This window comes from Astatotilapia calliptera, unplaced genomic scaffold (assembly GCF_900246225.1).
Source record: "Astatotilapia calliptera unplaced genomic scaffold, fAstCal1.2 U_scaffold_12, whole genome shotgun sequence".
Taxonomy (NCBI): domain Eukaryota; kingdom Metazoa; phylum Chordata; class Actinopteri; order Cichliformes; family Cichlidae; genus Astatotilapia; species Astatotilapia calliptera.
Genome location: NW_020535641.1, coordinates 35,242 through 62,921, shown reverse-complemented (window position 1 = coordinate 62,921; position 27,680 = coordinate 35,242). Strand labels below are relative to the sequence as shown.

General features: G+C 42.3%; 1 protein-coding gene across 1 annotated transcript; it reads left to right on the top strand.

The window, feature by feature from the left end:
* The first annotated feature begins 1,592 nt into the window (after positions 1-1,592).
* On the top strand, positions 1,593-27,680 carry LOC113017400 (protein NLRC3-like). The gene is made up of 10 exons (XM_026160546.1): positions 1,593-1,611; positions 1,654-1,681; positions 1,766-1,867; positions 11,346-11,424; positions 11,589-11,793; positions 11,952-13,752; positions 14,002-14,175; positions 14,436-14,591; positions 26,959-27,005; positions 27,142-27,680. Exons 1-10 carry the CDS (start codon positions 1,593-1,595, stop codon positions 27,678-27,680), a joined length of 3,150 nt encoding a protein of 1,049 aa, XP_026016331.1.

Genomic DNA, 27,680 nt, shown 5'->3' with positions numbered 1-27,680 from the left:
GCTATACACTCTCTACACCCATGACTGTATTTCCTCCTGCGCGTCCAATCTCATTGTTAAGTTTGCCGATGACACTACAGTGCTCGGACTTATATCCAACAACGATGAGACAAACTATAGGACAGAGGTGCAACAACTAGAGTCATGGTGCCACGACAATAACTTGGTCTTAAACACCAAAAAGACCAAGGAGATCATTGTAGATTTCCGGAGGAAGGGTCATAACAACCATCTGCCTCTCTTCATTGGCAGCGAGGCGGTGGAGAGGGTGAGCAGTTTTAAATTCTTGGGGGTAACTGTGACCGAGGACCTGTCCTGGGGCAACCATATCACCTCAGTTGCACGGAAGGCCCAACAGCGCCTCTACTACTTGAGGAGACTGCGGAGCGCACACATTCCCAGATCTCTGATGTTGATCTTCTACAACTGTGCCATCAGCAGCGTTCTGACGCATGGATTTCTAGTGTGGTTCCCCAGCTGCACCAAGGCCGATCAGCAAGCACTCCAGCGGGTGGTGAAAGAAGCTGGTAGAATTATTGGAACAAGTCTGCCAGAGATCAGTAATATCTTCCCCACTCGCTGTCTGAGGAGGGTGCACAGTATCCTGCGGGACCAACATCACCCTGCGCACCACCTTTTCCATCTGCTGCCCTCAGGGAGAAGGTACAGGTCTATACAGGCCAGAACATCCAGACTGGCCAACAGCCTGTATCCACAGGCTGTGAGGCTCCTGAACTCTCTGCCCCCCTCTCACGGACAATAACCATATCCAACTTCTTAATAGCAATGAACTGGTCTGCATTGGTGCATCATATCTTTATTCTCTTCCCCCTCCTGCCCCCCCTCTTTCTTAATAGATAACTATCATATCTGATATCATATCTCACAGTACAATAATATTGAATGGGTCTTTGTCTGAATTTCTACGAACATTACTTGTCATGTTCTCATGTTATTGCTAAGGATTGTCTATTGCATTGGAGTCACACTGGGTTAAATATGTACACTTGGGTTTTAAGGGGTATTTATTATTTTCTTCTTTTTTTTGGGTTGTATGGAAGCCCCAAACGCAATTTCATTGTTCTTGACAATGACAATAAATAAATACTACTAGTTAAATATTCCTCTGCTGACAGCTGATGATTAAGGGAACTGATAGATAGGATTAAAGTGTAAATCAAACTGCTGTCTGTTAGTCTTTATACAGCTCAGTTAAATAACATGTTGTTACTGATATGTTTATACCTCGAACAGGGGAGGAAAAAGAGAGGTTAGATTTAAAGGTGAGGTAAAGACTGGTCAGTGATGCTTGATAACCTGTAAATTTAAAGCTTAATGTACTTATTTTTAAATCAGATATTTGATCTTTATATGATGTGAAGTTGTGGTTTTTCAAATTGTCAGACGTCCTGTAAGGCAAGCTGAGATATACTAAATGTTATACAGATAGACTCCAGCTCTGACTGCAGAAGCAGGAAAGAAGCAGCTGATGTTTGGACAGCACACATGATGGAAAGGAGGAGTTCAGTTGATGTGCACATGAATGATTTGTGTTTCCTCTGCAGGTAGAAAGTGTGTGTGAGCTGAGCAGCATGGATCAGTGTGAGGACAGACAGGAGGGAGCCCGTCCCTCTAAAAGCACTCTGTGTGGGGAACATGAGAGCCAGACCAAAGCTCAGAGGTGAGATGACCATCTCTAACTGTCCATGACTCTTCTCCATGTCACAGCTCAGCACTCACATCACTGCTCCATCATTATTCACAGGGACCAGCCTGGACCTCCACCCAGCTCTGTGTCCTGTAAGAGTGACTGGTCTGCAGATCGTCCCATTAATTTTAAATCCCAGCCTGTGTCTGCTGCAGAGAGGTGAGCTGTTAGCAACATGAACTCTTTGATGTCTGTTTTGTGTCTGATTAAACGATGATGCCTTTTTGTTTCCTGGTTTCTAAAATGCATCTCTGTAGGAGAGCAGTGTCTCAAAGGACACACAGGCTCAGCTGTAACTGTCATTTCATCTGGTTTTAAGAACATTTGGACACAATTGGCTCTTTTTAAGTATTTATTTTAATCAGAGGTGGAAATTTAGACCTCACACAACTGGATCCTAAACTATGATAGAAACAGCTGCTAGCAGTGGGTAGTTTGACTTTAGCCTGTTGCTAAACTAACAGAAACCAGCATGCCAGCTGTGCTCTGTGAGGATCTAGAAAGCAAACTTAAGGTCTGCGAACCTTTTGTTTGCTTTCTTCCACTGATCAGAGCAAAAGATGAAAGCTTCATAGACGTGACCAACATACAGTCTAAAACATTGGCTCGCTCAGCACAGCGCTCACCATCCTCTGCCTCCACACCTACACATCCGTAACCCTGGGCTTAAGTGGTAGTCCCCAGTCCCTCCAAAGCGTGCGGTCCCTGAATTGGGGCACAGTTCCTGAATTTGAACACCCTTGAGCAGGTAACAGGAAGTGTGAGCTGCAGTTTTACTGCTGACGTCACAGACAAGTGAAAAAGAACAACAGCGACATTTAGGTTAGATAGATTAGATTAGATGAAACTTTATTAATCCCTCAGGTGGGTTCCTCCGGGAAATTCAGTTTCCAGTAGCACAGCACCAACAGAAGTTGCATGTTACAGATTAGTATTTTTTTTGCAGCTTTAGTTATTTCGTTTGGTCTTATGTGAGGCAAAGACATCAGTGTCTCTGACCACAAATGCCTTCTGTTTTGTCCCAAACGTCGTGCTAGGAACGAGTCAACAATTATGTGCACATGTACTTTTAACACCTTCAGTGCAGTCAAACTAACAGCAAGTGTCCAGAACCACTGTCACTTGGACTCCTGCAACACAGTAACTGTGGAGACTCTCATAGAGGTGATTTATTCAATGAAACTTTCCTCCTGAGCCCCAGACATCCTGCTGTGAAATTCCTAACAGGACGTTTATGAATCTGCACATTCTGTCTGTAATTAATTCCTCACATCTGATTGGTTCTGTTGATCTCTGCCTTTACTCTCCTATCGAGGACACCATCATCATTTATGTGCAGTCTGCTCCACTCCCTGAGCAAGATTCTGACATCAGGGGGTTCTGCTGCTGCTCTGAAAATCAATCAATAATATTGATAACAATAAAAGGGATGAATTTGAATTGGTTGTAATTACACTGAGATATTAGAACTGAGTGTACTCGAACTGATCAGAGTAAGCACTGCAGCTAAGGAAATCTAGGCTAATCCTAAATGAGCTAATCCAGGCTAACTTGTATCTGAAATAGATCAGGATTAATCCAAACCTGAACTGAACAGGGAGAGAGATTTATTTATTTATTTATTTTTTTGCTCTACCCTGGGATTGTGGTGCATAAATTAATGTGCACTGGAAAGTGTGTGTTTATTTCTGTGTCTTCTATCTCCCAGAAACCAGCTGGCAGTTCAAACTCACACTGATCTGTGATCTGTTATTTTAGGGCTTCCACTTAGAAACTGCTCTTGCAGACCTAGACTCTGGTCCTAATGAGCTGTGATTGTCACACGGTTCGGTCCATGTGTTTGGTCGCTGTTCTCTAACCAGCTCTATCCTCAACCTTCTCTTGACCTGACCCAGAGGAATTATTTTACTCCTGCTGCTCACAGCAGAATCACCAATAGTCCTGCACAGTGTAAATGACTGTTTTTACCTCTGGGTGGCACTATGTTCTTACACTACCACTACTACTAGTAGTTTGAAGTTTCCTTCTGCTTGTGCTAAGCCTGCAAACCAGTTTCTCGTTGGAATGATGAAGGTATTCTAAGTCTTTATCAGCTTCTGTGGATGCAAATGAAAAACACATTTTTCTTCTAACAGGATCGATGGGAGACCCACTGGACTAAAGAGGGACCGGTCTAAATATCGAATCTTTAAATTTAAAGTCCAGCAGGCGTCTGCTGCAGAGAGGTGAGCTGTTGGTAACATGAAGTGCTGATTTAACTGCTTGACGTTGCTGGATATGAACTGCAGTGCAAACACATCATTCCCTCAATGTCTTTTTCTGTGGACATGAAGCACTACATGTATGTGGGCTAATTTACAGCTTGGAGCCCTGCTCTAAATACCTGTGATTTTGTTTGTGAAGTTGGATTTAAGAAATAAGTGTTTAAACTTTTAGAGCATGTTTAGTGGCATTTTGTGCAGAAAATGATGTCCCTGACTTGGCTGGTAATTGCTGCTAATAGTTAAAGTAGACCAATTTAAGTCTAACTAGTGACATCCATTTTCAGTGGAAAACAAGGGAACTAAAATCAAAAAGCAGCCTAAGGGGGTCACTGTTGTAGAATCAAAACCAAAACAAGAAAATAAGGTCTCCAAAAAGTATGGCATCTCTTCCTCGGAAAATCAGTCTTTTCCATTGCAGATATCACTTTATTTTTTCCTGCAGTCATGCTGATGGATGTCAGGAATCTTGTTTGTAGTGTGATACACACAGATGCACACATTTTATGGTATAAATTATTCAGGTGCTTTTGGGGAAATAGACTGTTTCATTGCACAAAATAGAACTGATTGTCAGGGCTCTGGGTGTGGGGAGGTGGAGATGTGGATCCAAGTGCAGGACTCTGAGACGGAAATATAACTGAAAACCACAGCTTCATTGCTGGCACCAACAAAACAGAAACCAAACATGAAAACACTAACTGGAACACACCGGCAGGGTCTGAGGGTACGACGCAACACCGAGCATGGAAAACACAGGGCTTATATACACAGGGTAGTAATGAGGGAATGGGCAACAGAAGGGAGACACAGCTGGGAGAGATCAGGGCTAACGAGAGGGGGAACAAAGCTACACACACTAACCTAAGACAAAGACTTTCACAATAAAACAGGAAACATGAAACACTACTAAAAGACACGGACAGAAAATAATACATGAAACCACAATTCCTAAAACATGGATAAACAGAAACATGAAACTCTAATAATAAACATCATCATCACAACAAGAGAATGAGAAAACAATCCAAAACACCAAGATAACTGAAACAAAGTACCAGAGGAACATAAAGAATAATCCATGATGCAAAAGTAAACCAAAACATAATAAACTCAATTGCTGGGTCCAACGGACCCAGAACCGTGACACTGATTGCTTCCTGTTGTGATCTGCTCTGTCAACTGATTCCACACTGTCTTCATTTATAAAGTGATCTCCAAGCTAATGAAAATTTCAGATAACCGTTGGATTTTTCTGCTTGAACTCAGCTAGCAAACAAGGAAAAAGCAATTATTGCAAAAGAAAGGGGGAGAGAGAGAGAGAAACTGGACACTATATCCTTGGTTCTTAACATACGCTTGTTGCAGTCAGGGCAAGTATAACAGTGATCCCGTTAGACTCATTTTTAGTTTTAGCATCCTTGTTTTAAATCGAGTTATCCGTTCTGTCACTATTAGCTAACATAAACTAATGTAAATCTGTTAGCAGCAACCAACCTACTGAAATATTCTGTACTGGCACAAGATGGCGCTAAACAATTAGTTTTTAAATCCAGCATCTCAGACAGTGTTATATCTCTGATAGCATTTAGAGGGATACATGGTGTATATGGACATAAGGTTCATGTCCACTTTAATGCACTAATAGACAGTGTTGGGACTAACACGTTATTAAGTAACGCGTTACAGTAACTACGTTATTATTGTGGTAACGAGCACGGTAACTAGTTATTATGCCACAATCAGGAACGCGTTGGTCGTTACCAGTGTTGGTCAAGTTACTTGAAAAAAGTAATCAGTAACTAATTACTGATTACTTCCCCCAAAAGTAATCCCGTTACTTTACTGATTACTTATTTTCAAAAGTAATTAATTACTTAGTTACTTAGTTACTTTTTAAAAACACAATTTACAACCTGAAGAGGTGATAAAGCGATAGATCTTTCAGCCCAATTCTACTTTTTCTACATAATCCATCATACAAAATGTAATCAAATGGAAAAGTCTCTTTTTAACTTGTTTTATTAGTTTTAATCTTTTAACTTTATGCATCAAGCAAAAATTTAATTATCTGCAACATTCTCTGACTGGAAGAAATTAGTTTAACATTTAAACCTATTTTCTGCACATTCCAGCACATAAAATAAAATATTTTTTGTGTTTACACTCAGTCTTTCAAATAGATGCAAGTAAAACACAGCAGAAAATAAATAAAGTCAAAGACTCAGCGGTCCTGTTGCTCTATTTTCACCTGTAAAGCAGGAGCGGGGTAGGCGGAGGTTTACCCTGGTGCAGGTGTGCCGCGGTCAGTGGAAGAATCCACGAGTTTCTCTGTGAGTTTCCCATTACGTCGTAGCTACTCGGTGCTTGTTTGGAAGTTTAGGGGGTTTTTTCGCTGTAAAAAGAAGTTTTCTTCCCACGCACGATGGACACTAATGTTTTTGTCACTTTTTATGGAATCAAACTCAAAGTAAGGTCAGTACTTCCACGCTTTAAACGCTGCACGCTCATACTCTCTCTGCACTCGATATGTGATCCATTGTCAGTGTTGGGAAGGTTACTTTTAAAATGTATTCCATTACAGAATACAGAATACATGCCCCAAAATGTATTCTGTAACCTATTCCGTTACGTTACTCAATGACAGTAACGTATTCTGAATACTTTGGATTACTTAATATATTGTGGCGAGTTCAGACAAGGAGGAGACGGAGGGATCGTTTGGTCTTGCTTCCCGTGAGCTAGCCAGGGAGCACAGCCGTTTATTACATTTGCAGAAGAACACACTGCCACTAGCTAACTGCTCAGCGCGGCAACCACAACACACATAGGGCGCCCTCTGACCCCGGAAGGACACACCGTCGCAGCGAGAGGGCGTCACCCGTCACCATGGCAACATACACAAAACATAACTGTACAAGCAGAACCCCGAACAGCCCTGACCCGCTACAATATTATCATGCTTTTTACAACAACGTGAATGTACTATTGCTGTGTGATTTATTACTGTTACTGAAGGTCCGCGACTCCGAACTGTAGTAAAGGGACCTCTGACTAATGCTGGGCTCACACTGTGCGATTTTTGGCCCATTTTGAGCCGATTTTTGAGTCGTGCGATCGTTTTGGCGATCGGCCCGATTTTGGCCTTCATCGTGCGTCGTGCATCGTGTAGTATACGTGGGGTAACGAGAAGCGATTGACACCTCACGACCAGCTCCCGATCACCAATCGCTTGGTCGTGAGGGTGTCACCGCAGTTTGCCACACTGCGCACGCGCAAACACAAATGCCAGCGAAAAAGACGGCGTAGCACGGCAGTGCAGCGTGTGATCTGGACACAAGCGATGGAGGCACAACCTGTAGAACCATCCGAGCCCTTTCGATGTGGCCTCACAAAATTATCACGACCACAACAACCGTGAAAATAGTTGGATCGACACTGCTGCTCAATCACAGCTGCCTGACCAATGTTTTTCATTAGCAATTTAGCAAAGTTGATGGTGGTGGTGTGTCTGTGTGAGTGAAAGACGGAGAGGGAGAGCGAGCGACAGAATTTCTGTTATAACCTTCATTTTTATGGACGCACAGTGTGAGCACTCAGGTCGCATCAGAGCATCGGGCCGTATAGTGTGAGACCCTGCATCGTGACCTATGAACTTCTAACCCCTGCGAGTCAATCGTACAGTTTGAGCAGGAGCTGAATCGCGCGACTGAAAAAATCGCACAGTGTAAGCCCAGCATAATACGGCGGGGTCCCTGTCGGCTGGTAGCCGAAAAATAGCTCTACTTTGTTGTGTGGGTCAACTTTTCTTGCGACAGACAGAGAGAGGCGTTGAAAGGCTGCTCCAACGGAACTTATTGTTTCAGAGGAAAACAGGAACACGGTGTACAGTCGAGTCTTAATAGCTTACTTGCAACTGGGCTCGTCAGGCACTCTTCTTGGCTGCAGTGGTTATTATTATATTTACATGCTTCCAGCTCCCGTTTTTGCTCGATGACTGCTCGTACCTTTCCACTCCCCTTTTTCTCCCTCCTAGCGCTCACAGACACATAACGTGTATGCAGTCCATTCTCCCTGCAGCACGGACTACACTGAACATGATGCTACATTCTTTAGAGCTATGCTTGTAGCATTCTGCCTGTTAGCTTAGCACAACAACAACAACAACGAAAAGGCGCTCTCTCACCCAGGAAACACACAGTCGCAGAGAGAGAGAGCGTCGCCCTGTAACCATGGCAACCGTAACACTGCCGCCTGGAACAAAAGAACGTAGCTGTCAAACAAAACCCAAACAGTCCTGACCCACGACAACATGAAACAGGAAAGTACCGCAGTGTAATCCATTTATTTCAACAAAGTAACTGTATTCTGAATACCAGCTTTTTTAAACGGTAACTGTAACGGAATATAGTTACTCATATTTTGTATTCTAAATACGTAACGGCGGTACATGTATTCCGTTACTCCCCAACACTGTCCATTGTTGATCTGCACACAGCTGTTGTCACTAACGGCGCACTCGCTTACGTCACTGTCGTGAGACATTCTCGCAAAAAAAAATCACGGTTTTAGTAACGCAGTAACGCAGCGTTCCTACGGGAAAGTAACGGTAATCTAATTACCAATTTTGCAATAGTAATCCCTTTACTCGTTACTTGAAAAAAGTAATCAGATTACAGTTACTGCCCATCTCTGGTCGTTACTGGGATTTAGATAGACTCGTTACTTCGTGTGGTGGCTATCGCGGAGCTTCCACAGATTCAGTAACATTAGCAAGTGGTGGAGTCCAGCAGGTGGATGAAGGAAAGGGACGCAGAAGGAAAAGAGACCCGAGGCGGCCGCCGGTCCAAGTGTGAACTGAACTCCCGGTAAGAAGTTATGACCTGCAGTCTCTCTGGGTCAGATATGAACCAAGTTTAGGTGGAGTTTATTTTCGTTATGCTGACTTTTTCCGTTCAGCAAGCTAGCTAGCATGACGGAGTTTCTATACAGCTGGGTGGGTGCTATGAAGTTAATGATGTTGAACTTTATTTTGTAAAAAAGTTATTAGCGTTGCCAACCGTCCCGTCTGGTATTCAGAGAAAATATTACGCGTTTCTTATTGAGGTGAAAAGGAACAGTTTGTCCCGTAATTCAGCTACAATGAAAAAGACACAAAGCTGCAGTTATTCTGTGTTTACGCTGCACAGCTGCCTCTTCTTCTCTCATTCTCTCCCCCTCCCTCTCCTGTTTCTACTTCAATCATGAAACTGATCAGTGATCAGCTGATCGGCTTTCTTGTTTGTTTATCGCCCACTTTGCGCAGAAAGAGGAAACCAGCGGATGTCGCGCTAAACAACAGCACCACGTTTAAGCTTGATCAGCTATTGTTAGAATTTATTTAATATTAATTTCTAGTATCAGCTGATGTTTGCTGGAGCCACAGCTGCAAAGCTGCTGGTCATGATGTCGGTTTGTATATGTAGTGAGAGGGAAACATGAAGATGAAACCAGGAGATGTCCTTACTGAATCATCAGAGCTGTGATGGAGAAACAGGTTTACCTTTTAGGTGACATGGATGAGTTGAAGTTATGAACTGTTTCTGAGAGACAAATAACACCAGGATCCTTTTCTAAGCAGCTGACAGCTGGTAACTGTGCAGGGGCGGGTCTAGCAAAGTGTTGCCAGGGGGGCATGTAGGGCATTAACAGGGAGAGGTGGGCACAAAGAAATACTTTTCTTTCATATTCTCATTTAAAATGTCTAGCTTTTAAAAGATAATTATCTGAATCTTACAACAAACGATTGATAGATTGATGCATATATACCATCAGAACAGTGAACATCACTGTCACAACAGCGTTTGTTTTCATTCAAAGGCTTTATAATTTTTCCTATAATGGTGGGCCAGTCTCTAGTCAAAATGCCCGGGCCAATTTTCTGTCCCAGTCCAGCTCTGTATGCAGCTCATCTGCAGTCTGGTGTTACCTACATCTTCCTATTCAGAAGGCAGAATTTCAGAGTTCTGAGTACAATCGAAAGCACCACGACTGCAGTTTTTGTGTTGGATGTAAAAGGCGCACATGACTCTGTGACGTAGGCTAGAATCATGGCAGCAGTCAATGACGGTCCAGGCGTGGGATTTCTCTTGTGGAAATATGCACATTATCTTTTCCTTTCTATTGGTCGGTGGCACAGTGCACTGTGGCAAGTAAGCAAGCTAGAAGACTGGCAAAGTTATGGAAGCAACACATTAACAAGAGAAGTCTGAGTAAAACCAAAGTTACTTTCCCCGGAAACTAGTTACTTTGAAAGTAACGAGTAACTTGAAGTAACTGAGTTACTTTTGATAGAAGTAACTAGTAATGTAACTAAGTTACTAATTTAAAGTAACTTACCCAACACTGCTAATAGAGGATATTTAAAAAAAAAATCTCACTACTTTGCAGTTAAAAATTTTTTTTTATTCTGACATGAACTAAAGCAGAAAGTATCGCACTGTCACACTAGTCATTTGCTCTAGTTGGCATGAATTTGAAGAGTGTGGCCTTTTGCACACAGCCTGTAAATGTCAACAACAAAATGAGTTGTATCTATAGTGTAGTGATGGCAGTATATTGTGTATATTTATACTGGCAGTATGGAAAATGATCATTTGGAAATGCTTGAAATGGAAATGATCATTTACTGTGAGGTGAGGTGTGGTTGGGGTGTGGACAGTGGTTGTGCTTTTGTAACGTTGAGGTATGGACAGCTACACACTGAGGCGACAGTCCTGCCTGTTCACATTTTATTCAGTAAAAACTAAATGTTCACTGCTTTTACGACCTTTTTAGTGGGGAGAACATAGCTGGGATTTAATGATTTAACAAATCTTTTGAATCCTTTGTCCTCCACAATGCTAAATGGCTGTGAGTCCTCAATCACCATGGTAACCAGGTCTTCATCTATTGGAGATTGCTCTGCTGAGGAAAGACAATAAAGACAAAGCACAAATATAAATATCACACACGTAACTTATTACAGTTGTATAATATTGTTATATCATTTAGTAACATTACAGCATGCTATAGTATCCTGGCATTTGATGGCTCAGCTGGTCTTGCTCCACAATCCACCGCTTACAAACGGTGACTGATGGATGCACCAAGAACCTGTTTCTCAGATATCAGCTGGACACAATAGACGTTCTAAAAAACTTGCCATCTTTCTGAGAATCTAAGCCAGCAGATTAGCCACCTGGATCCCAGAGTGGATGAAGAGCTAACTATAACGTCACAATTAAATTTAAGTGATGGGATAAACTGCTCACTAAATGCGACTGTGGCTTTTACTTCATGTTTGTCCCTCTGGGTACATATTTAATGTGAATGAACTCTCTATGGTTCCTCCACAGAGTGGTCCAGGAGAGCTCAGAGGTTCCCAGTGGTCAGTCTGCCCAGCAGCATCAAACACAGCTGGACTCCATATTTATGGTCTGTACATGTACAACAACTATTGTTACATCTGTTCTGTTCACAGTCATCTCCATGCTGCTCTTTGTAGACCAGTGGATTGTCAGTGTGTCCAACATAGATGTCTGATGTGTGGCTCCATGATTTCAGTCTGATTGGGTCATTCATAAAGTATTCTGTTCCAGCTGTTGGAGGACAACATCATCACTTTTGTGAAGAACGAGCTGCAGAAGATCCAGAAGGTTCTGAGTCCAGATTACCCAGAATGCTTAGAGAGTAAGAGGGAGGATGATGAGGAGAGGAGGAGCAGCAGAGAGGCATTTGTAAAGATCGCACTCGGCTTCCTGAGGAGAATGAAGCAGGAGGAGCTGGCTGACCGTCTGCAAAGCAGTAAGAGGATTTATTTAAAGATTTAAGCTGCTGGATAAATGGGACATTGACCAATGTCTTGAGATAGACTAACATGTTTTGAAAGAGTAATTCGTTAGGAAATTAAATTAAATTGCACTTTATAAAATATGAACTGATATTGTACTCCTTTCTTTCAGAACATCTTGCTGCAGTTTGTCAGCGTAAACTTAAATCTACTCTGAAGAAGAAGTTCCAGTGTGTGTTTGAGGGCATCGCTAAAGCAGGAAACCCAACCCTTCTGAATCAGATCTACACAGAGCTCTACATCACAGAGGGAGGGACTGCAGAGGTCAATGATGAACATGAGGTCAGACAGATTGAAACAGCATCCAGGAAACCACACAGACCTGAAACAACAATCAGACATGAAGACATCTTTAAAGACTCACCTGGAAGAGATGAACCAATCAGAACAGTGCTGACAAAGGGAGTGGCTGGCATTGGGAAAACAGTCTTAACACAGAAATACAGCCTGGACTGGGCTGAAGACAAAGCCAACCAGGACATCCAGTTCATATTTCCATTCACTTTCAGAGAGCTGAATGTGCTGAAAGAGGAAAAGTTCAGCTTGGTGGGACTTGTTCATCACTTCTTTACTGAAACCAAAGAAGCAGGAATCTGCAGCTTTGAAGACTTCCAGGTTGTGTTCATCTTTGATGGTCTGGATGAGTGTAGACTTCCTCTGGACTTCCACAAAACTACAATCCTAACTGACCCTAGAAAGTCCACCTCAGTGGATGTGCTGCTGATAAACCTCATCAGGGGGAAACTGCTTCCCTCTGCTCACCTCTGGATAACCACACGACCTGCAGCAGCCAATCAGATCCCTCCTGATTGTGTTGACATGGTGACAGAGGTCAGAGGGTTCACTGACCCACAGAAGGAGGAGTACTTCAGGAAGAGATTCAGAGATGAGGAGCAGGCCAGCAGGATCATCTCCCACATCAAGACATCACGAAGCCTCCACATCATGTGCCACATCCCAGTCTTCTGCTGGATCACTGCTACAGTTCTGGAGGATGTGCTGGAAACCAGAGAGGGAGGACAGCTGCCCAACACCCTGACTGAGATGTACATCCACTTCCTGGTGGTTCAGGCCAAAGTGAAGAAGGTCAAGTATGATGGAGGAGCTGAGACAGATCCTCACTGGAGTCCAGAGAGCAGGAAGATGATGGAGTCTCTGGGAAAACTGGCTTTTGATCAGCTGCAGAAAGGAAACCTGATCTTCTATGAATCAGACCTGACAGAGTGTGGCATCGATATCAGAGCAGCCTCAGTGTACTCAGGAGTGTTCACACAGATCTTTAAAGAGGAGAGAGGACTGTACCAGGACAAGGTGTTCTGCTTCATCCATCTGAGTGTTCAGGAGTTTCTGGCTGCTCTTAATGTCCATCTGACCTTCAGCAACTCTGGACTCAATCTGCTGGAAGAACAAAAAATAACCCCATTGTGGTCTAACTTATTTAATAAACCAAAACTCCAATCTGTCCACCAGTGTGCTGTGAACAAGGCCTTACAGAGTCCAAATGGACACCTGGACTTGTTCCTGCGCTTCCTCGTGGGTTTTTCACTCCAGACCAACCAAAGTCTCCTGCGAGGTCTGCTGACACAGACAGAAAACAGCTCACAGACCAATCAGGAAACAGTCCAGTACATCAAGAAGAAGCTCAGTGAGAATCTGTCTGCAGAGAAAAGCATCAATCTGTTCCACTGTCTGAATGAACTGAATGATCGTTCTCTAGTGGAGGAGATCCAACAGTCCCTGAGATCAGGAAGTCTCTCCACAGATAAACTGTCTCCTGCTCAGTGGTCAGCTCTGGTCTTCATCTTACTGTCATCAGAAAAAGATCTGGATGTGTTTGACCTGAAGAAATACTCTGCTTCAGAGGAGGCTCTTCTGAGGCTGCTGCCAGTGGTCAAAGCCTCCAACAAAGCTCTGTAAGCTTTATGTAGTGAGAGCTCGCTACCCATGGGTTCTGTTGGGATTGCTGCAATCAACGTGTCTGTGTGTTATTAAGTTAAACAGATGAAGTTATGAATGGGTGCTGTGCATTTTTAAGTTACCCACCATTGCAAACTTGCAGCTGTGCTGATCAAGCCCACCTGGCACTTTCCATATAAATAATTCACTGATGTCTCTCAGAAAAAGAAATAATGTTCTCTTCCTTCCTATCATTGTCTTTTCAGACTTGATGGCTGTAACCTCTCAGAGAGAAGCTGTGAAACTCTGTCCTTAGTGCTCAGCTCCCAGTTCTGTAGTCTGAGAGAGTTGGAGCTGAGTAACAACAACCTGCAGGATTCAGGAGTGACGTTTCTGTCTGATGGAGTGAAGAGTCCATGCTGTAAACTGGAAACTCTGAGGTCAAATCAAGTGATATTTAAATTTGTTCTATGATTAAGAAAAAAATCACTAAGAAATTGAGCTCCATTTATGTGTTTCATTTTTTGTGTTCTTTTGGTAAAGCTTTTTAAATAAATGTCTAACTTAGCTGAAATACTTACTAATGTAAATAATCAAGTGAGGAGTCAAGCCATGAAGAAAAATTCCATTTTACCAAATCTAGTAACTCCTCACTGCACTTTAACACCAGTATTATTTGTCTGTGTTCACAATTTTTCAGACTGAGTGCCTGTAACCTATCAGAGAGAAGTTGTGAAACTCTGTCCTCAGTTATCAGCTCCCAGTTCTGTAGTCTGAGAGAACTGGACCTGAGTAATAATGACCTGAATGATTCAGGAGTAAAGATGCTCAAGACTTCAAACTCTACAATTATCAGGTCAGATTAAGTGATTCTTTTATTCTTGTAGAAAATGACCAATATGATTCAGAGCTAATAATGAAAAAATGTGAAAAATCAAGCCAGCTAAATGTCATCATGCTTTCAGATCATTAGTATTTCTGAGCTGTCTCAATGAGCAAAGTCAACCATTGTTACAATTATTTTCATTCTTTTCACTCACATCATAGTCAGATTATAATATCTGACAACGCTGAAAATGTTGACTAATCATGTAGTGCGTAATTAATTGGCATGCTGATATAACTTTAAATACACACATCAGGTTTTATTCATGATGCCCTTCTCAGCTGTGCTCATGTGAAAGGAGCTTCCATGTCATGGAGAGGCAGCCAATTGGTATTTGTTTGATGGCGCTGTGCCACTGTGGGGATCCTTCATGATTAGGAGCATTCTGCACTGTGTTAGCCATTCTGGATGAGTACCTGCTGTCAGCAGCCCACTTATTTGTACTTCCAGGCATTTGTGAACTGCTCTTAGCTCCTTCAGCCAGGAGGTATGGGTTATGTCAAAAGCAGGTGCTATGATAGAGTCTCTACTGGTTTTCTTTCTTTTGTGATGCTAGCTGGGTCTTGTTCAATGTGATGGACCGAGTTGAAAAACAGGAGGAGTCCCAGGAATTATTAGAAAAATATAGTTTTCATTTATTTAACCCCAAAAAATTATATTTACAAAAGCAATAAATGTTGAGCTCATAAAAGAGGTCAAAGGAACAAAACTGAACCCAGGCAAAGACTGCAACCTTAACAAACCAAATGACTGCCCAAACAAACATAATTGACCTAAACATGAAATGACATACAAGGGTATATATAATGGCTGATCAAACCATTGTGACACATGAGGGGTAACAAACAAACACTAAATCATAAATCACAAACGATGCAGTACAATCTAGTTTGTTAGTAAACTAAACACTAAAGAAGAAAACCAAAAACCCCATTAAACCCTAAACTCAAATATTTAATTAAATACAAATACTTTGTTTTTAAAGTAAAGAAAACACACATTCCCCCCTTCAGCAGGAAGTAGTGGTGTGGTCCAATTATCTTCCTTTCCATTTAATGGTTTCAACCCCTTGCTACCATCTTTTGTCCGGCAACTCCCAGGGATGATAGCAGGTAAGAAATAAAAGGACAAAGGTTAGTCAGAAAGCAAAGAAATGAAGTAGTATGAATACATAAGTAAACTAAATGTGCGCGCTTAAAAATAGAACAAATGTATCCAAACCAATCAATAAAGTTATTGGAAACTAAAATGTATTACTATGTTCAAAATGAAGAATGAAAATACAAAAGTTACCGACTTTTAGAGTGTGGCCACGGGTTTGGCCATCACATTCTAGAACGTTGCCACGGTCTTCTTGAACTACTCTTCTACAGACTACTCCCTGCGTGGCAAAGACACGGGCGAAGGATGACCAATGATGACACACACAATAGTGGTGGTGATGGAAAGCTCAAAAGCTTTAAAATTACAGGGAAAAACCTGACAAGCCTGACCTGGGAATTAAACCCAGAGAATATCTACTTCCAAAACTGTACCACTTACGAAGAAGGCACTCAGGTGTCTCATACCTCAGGCAGAGACATGGAAAAATACCTTCTTGACAATGATTTAAAACATGAAATAAAAGAGAGCTGTCCATTCAATTGGACAGATACAGTTAATCAGTTCAGACCTCTGGCTTACCAGTCAGTGAATGGGTTGACAGATGAAAAGAAGTCCAAGGATCACTAATTCAAATGTACAGCTCACCTCTACACACACTCACACTAAAGTGCAGCTCAAGCCATGAACACATGGAAGTAGAGCCCACCACCAAAGGCAGTCACCTCCACTTTAGTTCTTCAGCTTCTGAATTTAAAAAAACAAAAAGGAAAACACAAGTTAGTAATGTTTGCAAAACATGAAAACATTTAAATAGACAAACTGTTGTTGAACCTACTGCAGAAACACACTGGTTATCTGCAGCAATTTTAAAAAAAAAGCTTTCTTCCAGTGATGTAACACAATTGCAAACCAAAACAATTACTCAGAAAAAAATATAAAGAACCCAGAACAAACAAAACCTTCAACTGAGAGTAAATAAATCATCTATTAGTAGTGTGGAGTGGTTAAACACACACACACCGCAACCTTTCTAAAAGGTTGCACCCTTCCGGTTTGAGTGAATGCTGGCGCGCCTGGCTGCCGCTACTCACCGGTACATTTTTGTTTATTTGGATTATTTGGATTCAGATTTGAATGTGATTTGAATGAACTGGGACATTCACACTCATGACCAGAATGGTCTCTGCCAGGGATTGATTTGCACCGCTTGTCCTCAACATCTGCTATTTCAGCTGAATGTGCTCTGACGTCTTTTTCTCAGTGAGCTGCACTAGTTTAACTGTTTGAACTATTCTAGCCTACCTGTTCGTTGCTCCGGCCGGCTCGGCCCCTTTTCCTCCACATAATCGAGGATGTGGGCCAAGATGTTCCTGAACTGGTCGGCAGTATTTTGGATTCTCCTGACACTCGTCTACCCTCCTACAGCTGGACTGCTCCGCTATTCAGCCGCTGAGCTCCTGCGCCTTCGCGCGCAGCTGTCGCTCCCGTCGCCGGCGGAGCTCCACTACCACCCGGACATAACTTTCCAGCCTCGCCAGAGATACATCCATCGCAGGTCACGCAGGCTTTTCCATAACTCCAATGGAACTAAATCGTTTTGGTCTGCTACTCGCCAACCTCGCAGGGGCTGTCAACCATCGATCTCTAGCTCACCTGCCCAGGGCGCCCACCGCGATTAGCAAAAAAGAAAATACTGCACTCAACTTCGGTCTTCTAAATATTCGTTCATTGACAAATAAGGGACCTCTCATCCAAGACCTCCTATCTGACCGTAAGTTTGACTTTTTCTGCTTAACTGAAACCTGGCAACAACCTGATGACTTTTCTCAGCTAAATGAATCTACTCCTCTGGGGTTTGTTTACTTTTCTAAACCCCGCTGCTCAGGTCGTGGGGGTGGTCTCGCGATCTTCTTTCGCCAGCACTTGAAAGTCCTGCCAGTTAATGTTGGTACCTTTAGTTCTCTAGAGGTCCTTGCATGTGAACTGACTGGACCCATTCCCACCATCATAGCTACTGTATACCGCCCCCCCCCCCCCCCCCCCCCAAACCTAACCCTGTCTTCCTCAGTGACTTTGCTAATCTACTAACCCATCTTTCATCTCTCTCCCCAAATGTGATCTTGCTGGGAGATTTCAACATTCACATGGACAATAATGACCTTCTGCTCACCAGAGACTTTTCTTCCTGTCTTGAAGGCTCTGAATTTAAACAATTTACTGACTTTCCCACTCACTCTAAAGGTCACACCATGGACTTGGTCTGCTGTTCTGGTCTTACTCCCTCGAATCTTTCTGTTACTAAAATCCCCATAACTGACCACTTTCTCCTTTCATTTAACCTCACTCTCTGCTGCTCTTCTACCAAGCCAACCCGTCTCATCTCGTTCCGCAACATCAAGAACATTGATATGGACATTCTCACTACCAGTTTGGACAATGTTCAGATTCCGGACTTCTATTCTACTCCTGATGATTTGTTGTTATATTATAATAATTGTCTACGCACTGTCCTTGATTCTCTGGCTCCTGTAAAAACCCACACTGTTTCCTTCGCTCGCTCTGCTCCCTGGTTTACCTCTGACCTCCAAGCTTTGAAGGCCAAAGCTTGGCAGCTACAGCGTAAATATAAGAAATCTGGTTCAACTGTTGATTCAGAAATCTATAAATACCATGTACTTCAGTATAAAGACTCCATCAGCAAGGCCAAACAAAGCTTCTACTCTGGTATTATCAGTTCTTATGAGGGTAATGCGAGGACTCTGTTTTCAGTTTTCAACAAACTAATTCAACCCCCCAACGCTTTACCACCGCACTTCTATTCCTCTGAAACCTGCAACTCCTTGATGCTGTTCTGGACTACGAAAATCAATAACATCCACCAGCAACTCGGATGAAATGTTGTGTCTACCCCCTCTCCAGAACCTTTTCTCCTTTTTGAGCCGTTTTCCACTTTTCATCTTCCTGATTTATCTGATATTTCCGAGTTAATATGTAAATCAAAGCCTGCCACATGTCATCTTGACCCCATGCCCACGGGGCTTGTGAAATCCTGCCTCTCTTCTTTACTCCCACTCATCTCTGCTATCATTCACTCTTCGCTCACCACCGGTATCGTTCCCTCCTTATTCAAGAATGCTCTAGTCACTGAAAAAAACCTTCTTTGGATCCTAACAACTTTGGAAATCGGATGGAGGTTGTTAATCTACCCTTCATTTCTAAAATACTCAAAAAACTGGTTGCAGCTCAACTTCATTTACACCTGGTTAATAATAACATCTATGAGAGATTTCAATCTGGTTTTCGCTCATGTCACAGTACAGAAACTGCTCTACTTAAAGTCACTAACGATCTTCTAATCGGAGCTGACTCTGGTCTTCTCACCATTCTCGTCCTTTTAGATCTGAGCTCAGCCTTTGACACCATCTCTCACTCTGCTTAGAAGTACAGACTTTCCTCTCTCGGCATCTCTGACACACCCCTCGCCTGGTTTCAATCATATCTCCTCGACCATTCCCAGTTTATTCAACTAAGATCATTCCGCTCTCGTCTATTCCCCGTCACCTCTGGTGTACCCCAAGGCTCAGTTTTAGGCCCTCTTCTCTTCATAATATGCATCCTCCCTCTAGGTACCATTTTCTGCAAATTTGATCTCCAGTTTCTCTGTTTTGCTGATGACACCCAGTTATACCTCTACTGCAGACCTGATTCCTCCCTCCCACCTTCTTCCCTTTCAGAATGTCTATCCGAGTGAAAATCCTGGTTTACCTCTAATTTTCTAAAGCTCAATGAGGATAAAACTGAGATCCTCCTTATTGGCACCAAATCCAACCTTTTGAAGGTGAACCATTTCTCACTCACCATCGATAATTCCACAGTTTTCCCTTCTCGTCAGGTTAAGAGCCTTGGTGTCATCCTAGACAGTTCACTTTCCTATAAATCACACATCAATAATCTCACCTGTTCTGCCTACTTCCATCTACGTAACATTAACAGATTGCTTCCTTCTCTTTCCACCCAGTCTACGTCCATTCTTGTACATAGTCTTGTTACCTCCCATATTGACTATTACAATTCTCTTCTGCATGGTCTCCCCCAAAAATCCCTCCATAAGCTTCAACTGGTTCAGAACTCTGCTGCTCGCATTACCACCAGAACCCCTCCTACCAGCACATCACCCCTGTTCTTCAGGAACTTCACTGGCTCCCTGTGAAATTCCGGATAACATTCAAACTTCTTCTGCTCACCTTCAAGGCCATTCATAACCTCGCTCCTGCTTACCTTGCTGACCTGTTAACCACCACCTGTTCTGCCCGCTCACTTCGATCTTCTTCTATCCAGCTTGCTGTACCTTCCTTCCGCCTCACCACCATGGGAAGCAGAGCTTTCAGCTGCACTGCTCCCAGGCTGTGGAACTGTTTACCCCCACAAATTAGAAACATTGGTTCTCTCCCCCAGTTGAAATCCCAACTCAAAACTCATCTGTTCAAATCTGCATATTCACTGTGAATCCACTGTTTGTTAATATTATCGTGTTTTGTTTTATTGTTCTTATTTTGCCATAGTTTTACTATGTGTCTTCCTATTGTAAAGTGTCCTTGGGTGACTTTAAAGGCACTCATAAATAAAATTTATTATTATTATTAAAATAATTGAATGTATTGAATTCTCCCCTTCTTTCCCCCAGTCAAGTCTGTCCCGTATTCAGTAAGTGAAAATAAAATAAACAATAAAAGGTGAATCAAATGGACCATTACGGCAAGGCTGGGATGGTCAGTTTGGTAAAGTAAATCCGTTGGGTATCTTTCTTTGCCTTTAGACAATAATTCTGATGGCAAAAGAGCCAAACGGGACAGGCCAAAAAAAAAAAAAAAAAAAAAAAAAAAAAATTGAATGTGTTTTTAATATATGAAATTAAAAGTTTTCCATTCATACAGCTTCTCTGCTTTTGTAAAAAAAATAGTCTTGAAAATCCACTTGATTGCACAGAAGTTAAATAAAACATTCTGGGTCACTACAGAAATCTAAGCTGGTTGTGCCTGAGACAGAGAGCCAAGTAACTGATGCCGAGCCAATCGCTGAAAGCGACACATTTTCATCTTAAGATGTAACCCAGAAAGTTACACAAAAAGGCAAAAAGCAAAGAAAACAACAACAACAACACCTCTCTGGTGTATCCCAGAGTAGCAATAGTTGCGCTGCTATAAAGCTATGAGCCGCCTGCCCAGGCTCAAACTCAAACGGCACAATATTAACAAAAATAAATATCAACATTTAAATATTATTGTTATTATTAATAATTGAAATAATAACATTAATAAACAGTGTTGGGGAGTAACGGAATACATGTACCGCCGTTACGTATTTAAAATACTAACTAATGAGTAACTATATTCCGTTACAGTTACCGTTTAAAAAGGTGGTATTCAGAATACAGTTACTTTGTTGAAATAAATGGATTACACTGCGGTACTTTCCTGTTTCATTTTGTCGCGGGTCAGGACTGTTTGGGTTTTGTTTGACAGCTACGTTCTTTTGTTCCAGGCGGCAGCGTTACGGTTGCCATGGTTACAGGGCGACACTCTCTCTCTCTGCGACTGTGTTTCCTGGGTGAGAGAGCGCCTTTTCGTTGTTGTTGTTGTTGTGCTAAGCTAACAGGCAGAATGCTACAAGCATAGCTCTAAAGAATGTAGCATCATGGGCAGTGTAGTCCGTGTTGCAGGGAGAATGGACTGCCATACACGTTATGGGTCTGTGAGCGCGAGGAGGGAGAAAAAGGGGAGTGGAAAGGTACGAGTTGTCGTTGAGGAAAAACGGGAGCTGGAAGCATGTAAATATAATAATAACCACTGCAGCCAAGAAGAGTGCCTGACGAGCCCAGCTGTAAGTAAGCTATTAAGACTCGACTGTACACTGTGTTCCTGTTTTCCTCGGAAACAATAAGTTCCGTTGGAGCAGCCTTTCAATGCCTCTCTCTGTCTCTCGCAAGAAAAGTTGACCCACACAACAAAGTAAAGCTATTTTTCGGCTACGAGCCGACAGGGACCCCGCCGTATTAGTCAGAGGTCCCTTTACTACAGTTCAGAGTCACGGACCTTCAGTAATAGTAATAAATCACACAGCAATAGTACATTCACGTTGTTGTAAAAAGCATGATAATATAGTAAGTAATCCAAAGTATTCAGAATACGTTACTGTCATTGAGTAACGTAACGGAATACGTTACAGAATACATTTTGGGGCATGTATTCTGTATTCTGTATTCTGTAATGGAATACATTTTAAAAGTAACCTTCCCAACACTGTTAATAAATGATAGTGATAGATATAAAGCTATGATCGTAACAAGCCAAAGTTATACACTGATCAAACGATGTTGCCCGATTTTAGAAAGAAGCTACAAACTACAATCAACACATCTGCTTTCTACTGAGTTAAATGATTGAACTTGAGGCACAAAATAATAAATAACATGCCAGCAATCTGTAGGGGGGAGGCTTCTGGGAAAGAAGGAAGCTACACTCAATTTCTACAAAAAACAGAATCCCCACAAGATAAGAGCAGAAAATGACAAGAGGAGACCTGACAGACCTCAAAGATCGATGAATAGTCTGGATTTTTTTTGAACAGCAGTGGGGAGTGTTATGAAATTTACCAAAATCTACAAACAATGATGAGCAGTAGCCTAACAGCTTTTAATAAACCCAAGCTTCAGTGAGAGAAAGTGGCCATTGCAGCACTGACAGCAGTCTCTCTGACGATTCCAGCATAGCCCTGGTTTAAATAGCTGGTTTAAATTTCAGCTTAACGAGTGAGCCGTCAGCTCGTTCAAACACACGTTAAAGTGCGTTTGGCTCGACACCACCGAACAGAGGCAGCAATATAACACAGGTAACATTAACAGTGCAGTGGATCCTGCTTGTGCCGTGATGTTCAGGACTGCAAACCGAGCAGCATCACTGACTTTCAGCTTGTTGTGTTTGTGGATATATGACTGACTTTAAATATCCACAAAATCATCACATTCTCTGTAAGACTAAAGTCAACTATTGAATGGTGTATATTTTAAAGTAAAAAATGTGTGTTGGCCCTCCAGGCATTGCTACCCTAGATGGCCAGTCGAGCCCTGACTTGAGAACACATTTATTGTGGATTCAGATGTTAATGTAGAGTTTGTAAGACTACGTTGTGGTCATAAAAATGCAGAAAGGAGAAATGCTTAGTTGCTCACTTGGCTCAAAGGCAAAGGAAAAACCTTTAGCAGCTAATGCTTGTTCACTTCGAATTAGCATTAGTGGCTAATGGGCTAACTGGCGAAGTTAACCCTGCTAATGGCCCCAAAGAGCTGTCCGACAGTAATTTTAGTAGATGTACAGACATTAGGGTTAAAAAAAATACTCCAGTAAACGTTGAGTACTAATTCAACTTCTTCTCTCATGTAAAAGTGAAAAAGCTCTGAAATGCACTCAAAGTAAGAAAATAATACTCTATTTTCTGTTGCTACATTGTAGAGGGTGACTTTGCCTCTAAACAGGAGAATGAGTCCAGTCAGAGGTTAAAGTGGATTCAGCGGGTGTGGAACCCTAATGGCAGCCGTAATGGCTCAGTGTGGGGAAATTAATCACACTCACAATCTACTGAGAGCTCGAGTAGATTTTCTTAGTACACAGGCTCTTATCAGCTGACCTGCTGCTCTCTGTGGATGTACACAACTACGTTCAACCAGATGTGAGCAGATGTTTCATGAGTGGTCCTGGCTGATTTCCACCCTCTACACTGACAGTGCACTGTTTATGCTGCCTTTATATTAGACTGTATAAAGTTGGTATGAAGGTGGAGTTCGGTCCACAGATCTCAGCATAATCAGCTAAAATTCATATGAATCTCTGCTACACTTGATGTAAGCTAACTGTGAGCATGAAACCGCAGCCATGGTGCACCAGTCACACACTTTTCCTTACTTTAAATTCATCACAGCACAGCAAACTAACCTGTTTATCCTGCAATAACCTGTAGAGGATTTCCATGCAGCCTTTAAATAACACAGATCGTCTACATTGATTTGTTTTGCAACACATTTCACAAGATGGAAAATCATAATGTCACATGTACAGACCATTAACCTCAAAAGGACCCAGCACAACTCCATGGGTGGGTATTTGCTTTTTCCTTTTATTTCGACACAATCAGTTTCTTATTCGTGGCACTTTTCAGCGCTCAGGCTCTGGTGTTCTGCTCCAGCAGCAGCTCTCCTCTCTCCGGCCCGGCCACTACTGAAACAGGGAAGGTATGGTTAGAAGATGCTCACCCGCTGTGACAAACCAGCCTTCCCGACACCACACCCTGAACCTGCTGCTCCACTTCTCCCCTGTAGCCAAGCCACCAACCACACCCCGCGACAACACGTAATGTCTAATTAAAAAACACAAGGACTTGCATGTAAGCTTTACAATTCCAGTTTAAAAAATCTGACTGAGCAGTCCTTACCTTTAATCTAACCTCTCTTCTTTCTCTCCTGTCCTGCCTTTGTTATCTTTCTCCATCTCTGAGTTAAGTTAGCTCTCCTTCTTTTCTCTCCCTGTGAAATACAGCAGCTGGACTGTGAATAATTAATACTGGAATAGGACTGCTTTATATGTGTTGCTGTTTAGGCTCAAATCGGTTTGACGTTTGAAGGCTCGCTATGACGTAAAATAATAACTCACCTCAAATGTGTTGCACCAAAAGTAACGAGCCTGTTTTGAAAATACAGAAAATACAGATATTTGGCAAAAATTATTTGTATGAAGTTACTTCCCACCTCTGATCATCCACAGAAGTACAGAAGGAGACGGGGACTCTGTGATGTCAGCTGAACAGCAGAACGATTCAGTGCACTAACATGAGGAGTGTTTGCTGAGGAAATACAATCCCTGAATAGTATCAACATGAAATATCTAAAAATAAATCTATGATCCACTGTTTGTGTGTCAAAGGCAGAATTTTCTCTGTGTGCATGTGGAGAAATCTGTTGTTAAATCAGAACACGAACAGGTTTCAGGTGTCATTAAAACACAACAACAACAACAACAATCTTTATTTATAGAGCATATTTAAAAACCAACGGCATGCCAAAGTGCTTAACATAAAACAAATTAACACAAGTATAATCAAAGTCATAAAAACAAAAAATAAAAGTGTAAAATTATGTTCACAGGAAAAAGCCATCAATAGAAAAAAGTATAGCTATAGCACAATATAACTATGCCATCAAAACACAATGGCGATATGACATGCACAGCACAAATAAAAGCATGATAGGAAAATTAATAGAATAACTCACTGCAAACAAGGCCAGGATTTAACTGGTAGAAAAAGCAAGTTCAAACAGATATGCTTTAAGCCGTGATTTAAAAGATTGAATAGAGTCAGACGCCCGGATGCCAATCGGAAGGTTGTTCCAGAACTCTGGTGCGGCCAGAGCAAACGCTCGATCACCTCTAGACCAACAGTAACTGTGAGGATGATCTTAAAGCCCTAGCAGGAACATATGAGCTTAGGAGTTCCTTAAGATAGCTCGGTGCTGTGTTATTAGTGATTTTAAAAGTAAACAGCAGAATTTTAAATTGGATACGGTATTTCACAGGCAACCAGTGCAAATCAGCCAGGACGGGAGTAATGTGGGCAAACTTCCTAGTTTTGGTTAGAATGCGTGCAGCAGCATTTTGGACTGTCTGTAATCTATGGAGGAGGGCAGTGTGGAGTCCAAAATAGAGTGAATTGCAGTAATCCAGCCTCGAAGTTACAAAGGCATGGATGAGCTTTTCCAGGTCTTTATGCGGGATATACTGCCTGGCCTTAGAAATAAGGCGGAGTTGGTAAAAACTGGATCTAACAACAGCAGACACTTGTCTATCAAGTTTAAATGAGCTGTCAAGTAACACGCCCAGATTCCTAACAGTGTCGGAAAAGGAGTTAGTGAGAAAACCAAAAGCATCACGAAGTTTGGCACGGAGAACGTTACTGCCAAAGACCACAATTTCAGTTTTCTTATCATTGAGGATAAGAGTATTTGCCAGGAGCCATTGCCTGACCTCACACATGCACTCTCGAAAACTATTCAAGGACAAAGCTAGGTCATCATTTAACTCAAAGTAGATCTGAATGCCATCGGCATAATAATGAAAAGCGATGTGATATTTCTCAAAGATAGCGCTTAATGGAAGCATGTACAATGAGAACAGAGTAGGGCCTAACACAGATCCCTGAGGGACACCACAGCAGACAGGTACAGCGGAGGAAGAGGAAGTGGCCAAGTGAACCGAGGAGAGCCGATTGGACAAGTATGATTTAAACCAATCCAAGGCAACACCCTTGATGCCTACAGTGTGCTCAAGTCTCGCCAATAGGATTTTATGATCAACCATATCGAAAGCCGACGATAAATCCAATAGCACTAGGATCGAGGAGCGCCCATTATCAGCCATTAGTAGAAGGTCATTAAGAACTCGGAGCAGCGCTGACTCAGTGCTATGATGTGGTTTAAAGGCCAATTGGAATTTATCATTAATGCTATTCTCATCCAGGTAGGCCTGGAGTTGAAGCAAAACTATCTTCTCAAGAATTTTGGCCAAGAACGGAAGCTTGGAAATCGGCCTATAGTTCGCATAATCATTATAATCGAGGTTCCTTTTTTTAAGAACAGGCTGAATTATAGCATGTTTAAAGGCTGATGGTACGCAACCAGGGGCAGGGGTTGACCACAGAGTTAAAAATTTTAAATAAAATTCGAGGATTGTTACCATTGGTAGAGATAATTTTTGAAAGGAAAGCTGCTTTAGCCATTTTGGCAGCAGTTTGAAACTTCAAGCGGCTAATACGTAGGATGTCGTAAGATGCCAGGAGTTTATCTTTCCTCCACCTCCTCTCATCACGCCGACACACACATGAAAACAATGCTGCACTCACTCAGAGGTCATGTTCAGAAACCACACTGACACCAAGAGGAGAAAAACAGCTGGCAGCAAAGGCAGGGAGGTGTCCTTTCTATCTAATCAGAATAGGAATTTAAAGATATTGAAGGTCACAGTTGGAATCAGTCATATGTCATTTAATACAGTGGTGCACTGACAGATCCAGGATCAGTCTAAATCATCAGCAGTTTGATCCACATATGGACTGAAGTGTGTTTGTGAAAATGTTGGACTGTTCCTTTATCATACTGACTGTGCTGCTCTGACCCCCCTCCTCCTTTCAGGGTGGAGCCTGCTGGAGTCCGATGGTTGAGACCAGGTCTGAGGAAGTGTAAGTGTGTTTTTAATGGGATTCATGAAAACAAAGCAGCACACATTCAACCATCTTCATCATGTCAGGAGTCATCATCAAAGTGTCAATCAATGATCAATAACTGCAGCTGGATTGTGTTTGTTCTCTCCATCAGATTCCTGTCAACTCACAATCGACACAAACACAGTGAACACAAAGCTCCAACTGTCTGACAACAACAGGAAGGTGACACATGTGGAGGAGGTTCAGTCATATCCTGATCATCCAGACAGATTTGATGTTCGTCCTCAGCTGCTGTGTAGAAATGGTCTGACTGGTCGCTGTTACTGGGAGGTCGAGTGGAGAGGAAGGATTCGTATATCAGTGAGTTACAGAAAAATCAGAAGGAAAGGACGCACTGATGAGTGTGTGTTCGGACAGAATGATCAGTCCTGGAGTCTGTTCTGCATTGACGATTGTCCTCGTTCTGTGTGTCACCATAACAGTTACGCATGTGTCTCCTCCTCCTCCTCCTCTGCCTCTAACAGAGCAGCAGTGTATGTGGACTGTCCTGCTGGCACTCTGTCCTTCCACAGAGTTTCCTCTGACACTCTGATCCACCTCCACACCTTCAACACCACATTCGCTGAAACTCTTTATCCTGGATTTGGGTTTAATTATTTGTCTCCTGGCTCCTCAGTGTCCCTGTGCTGA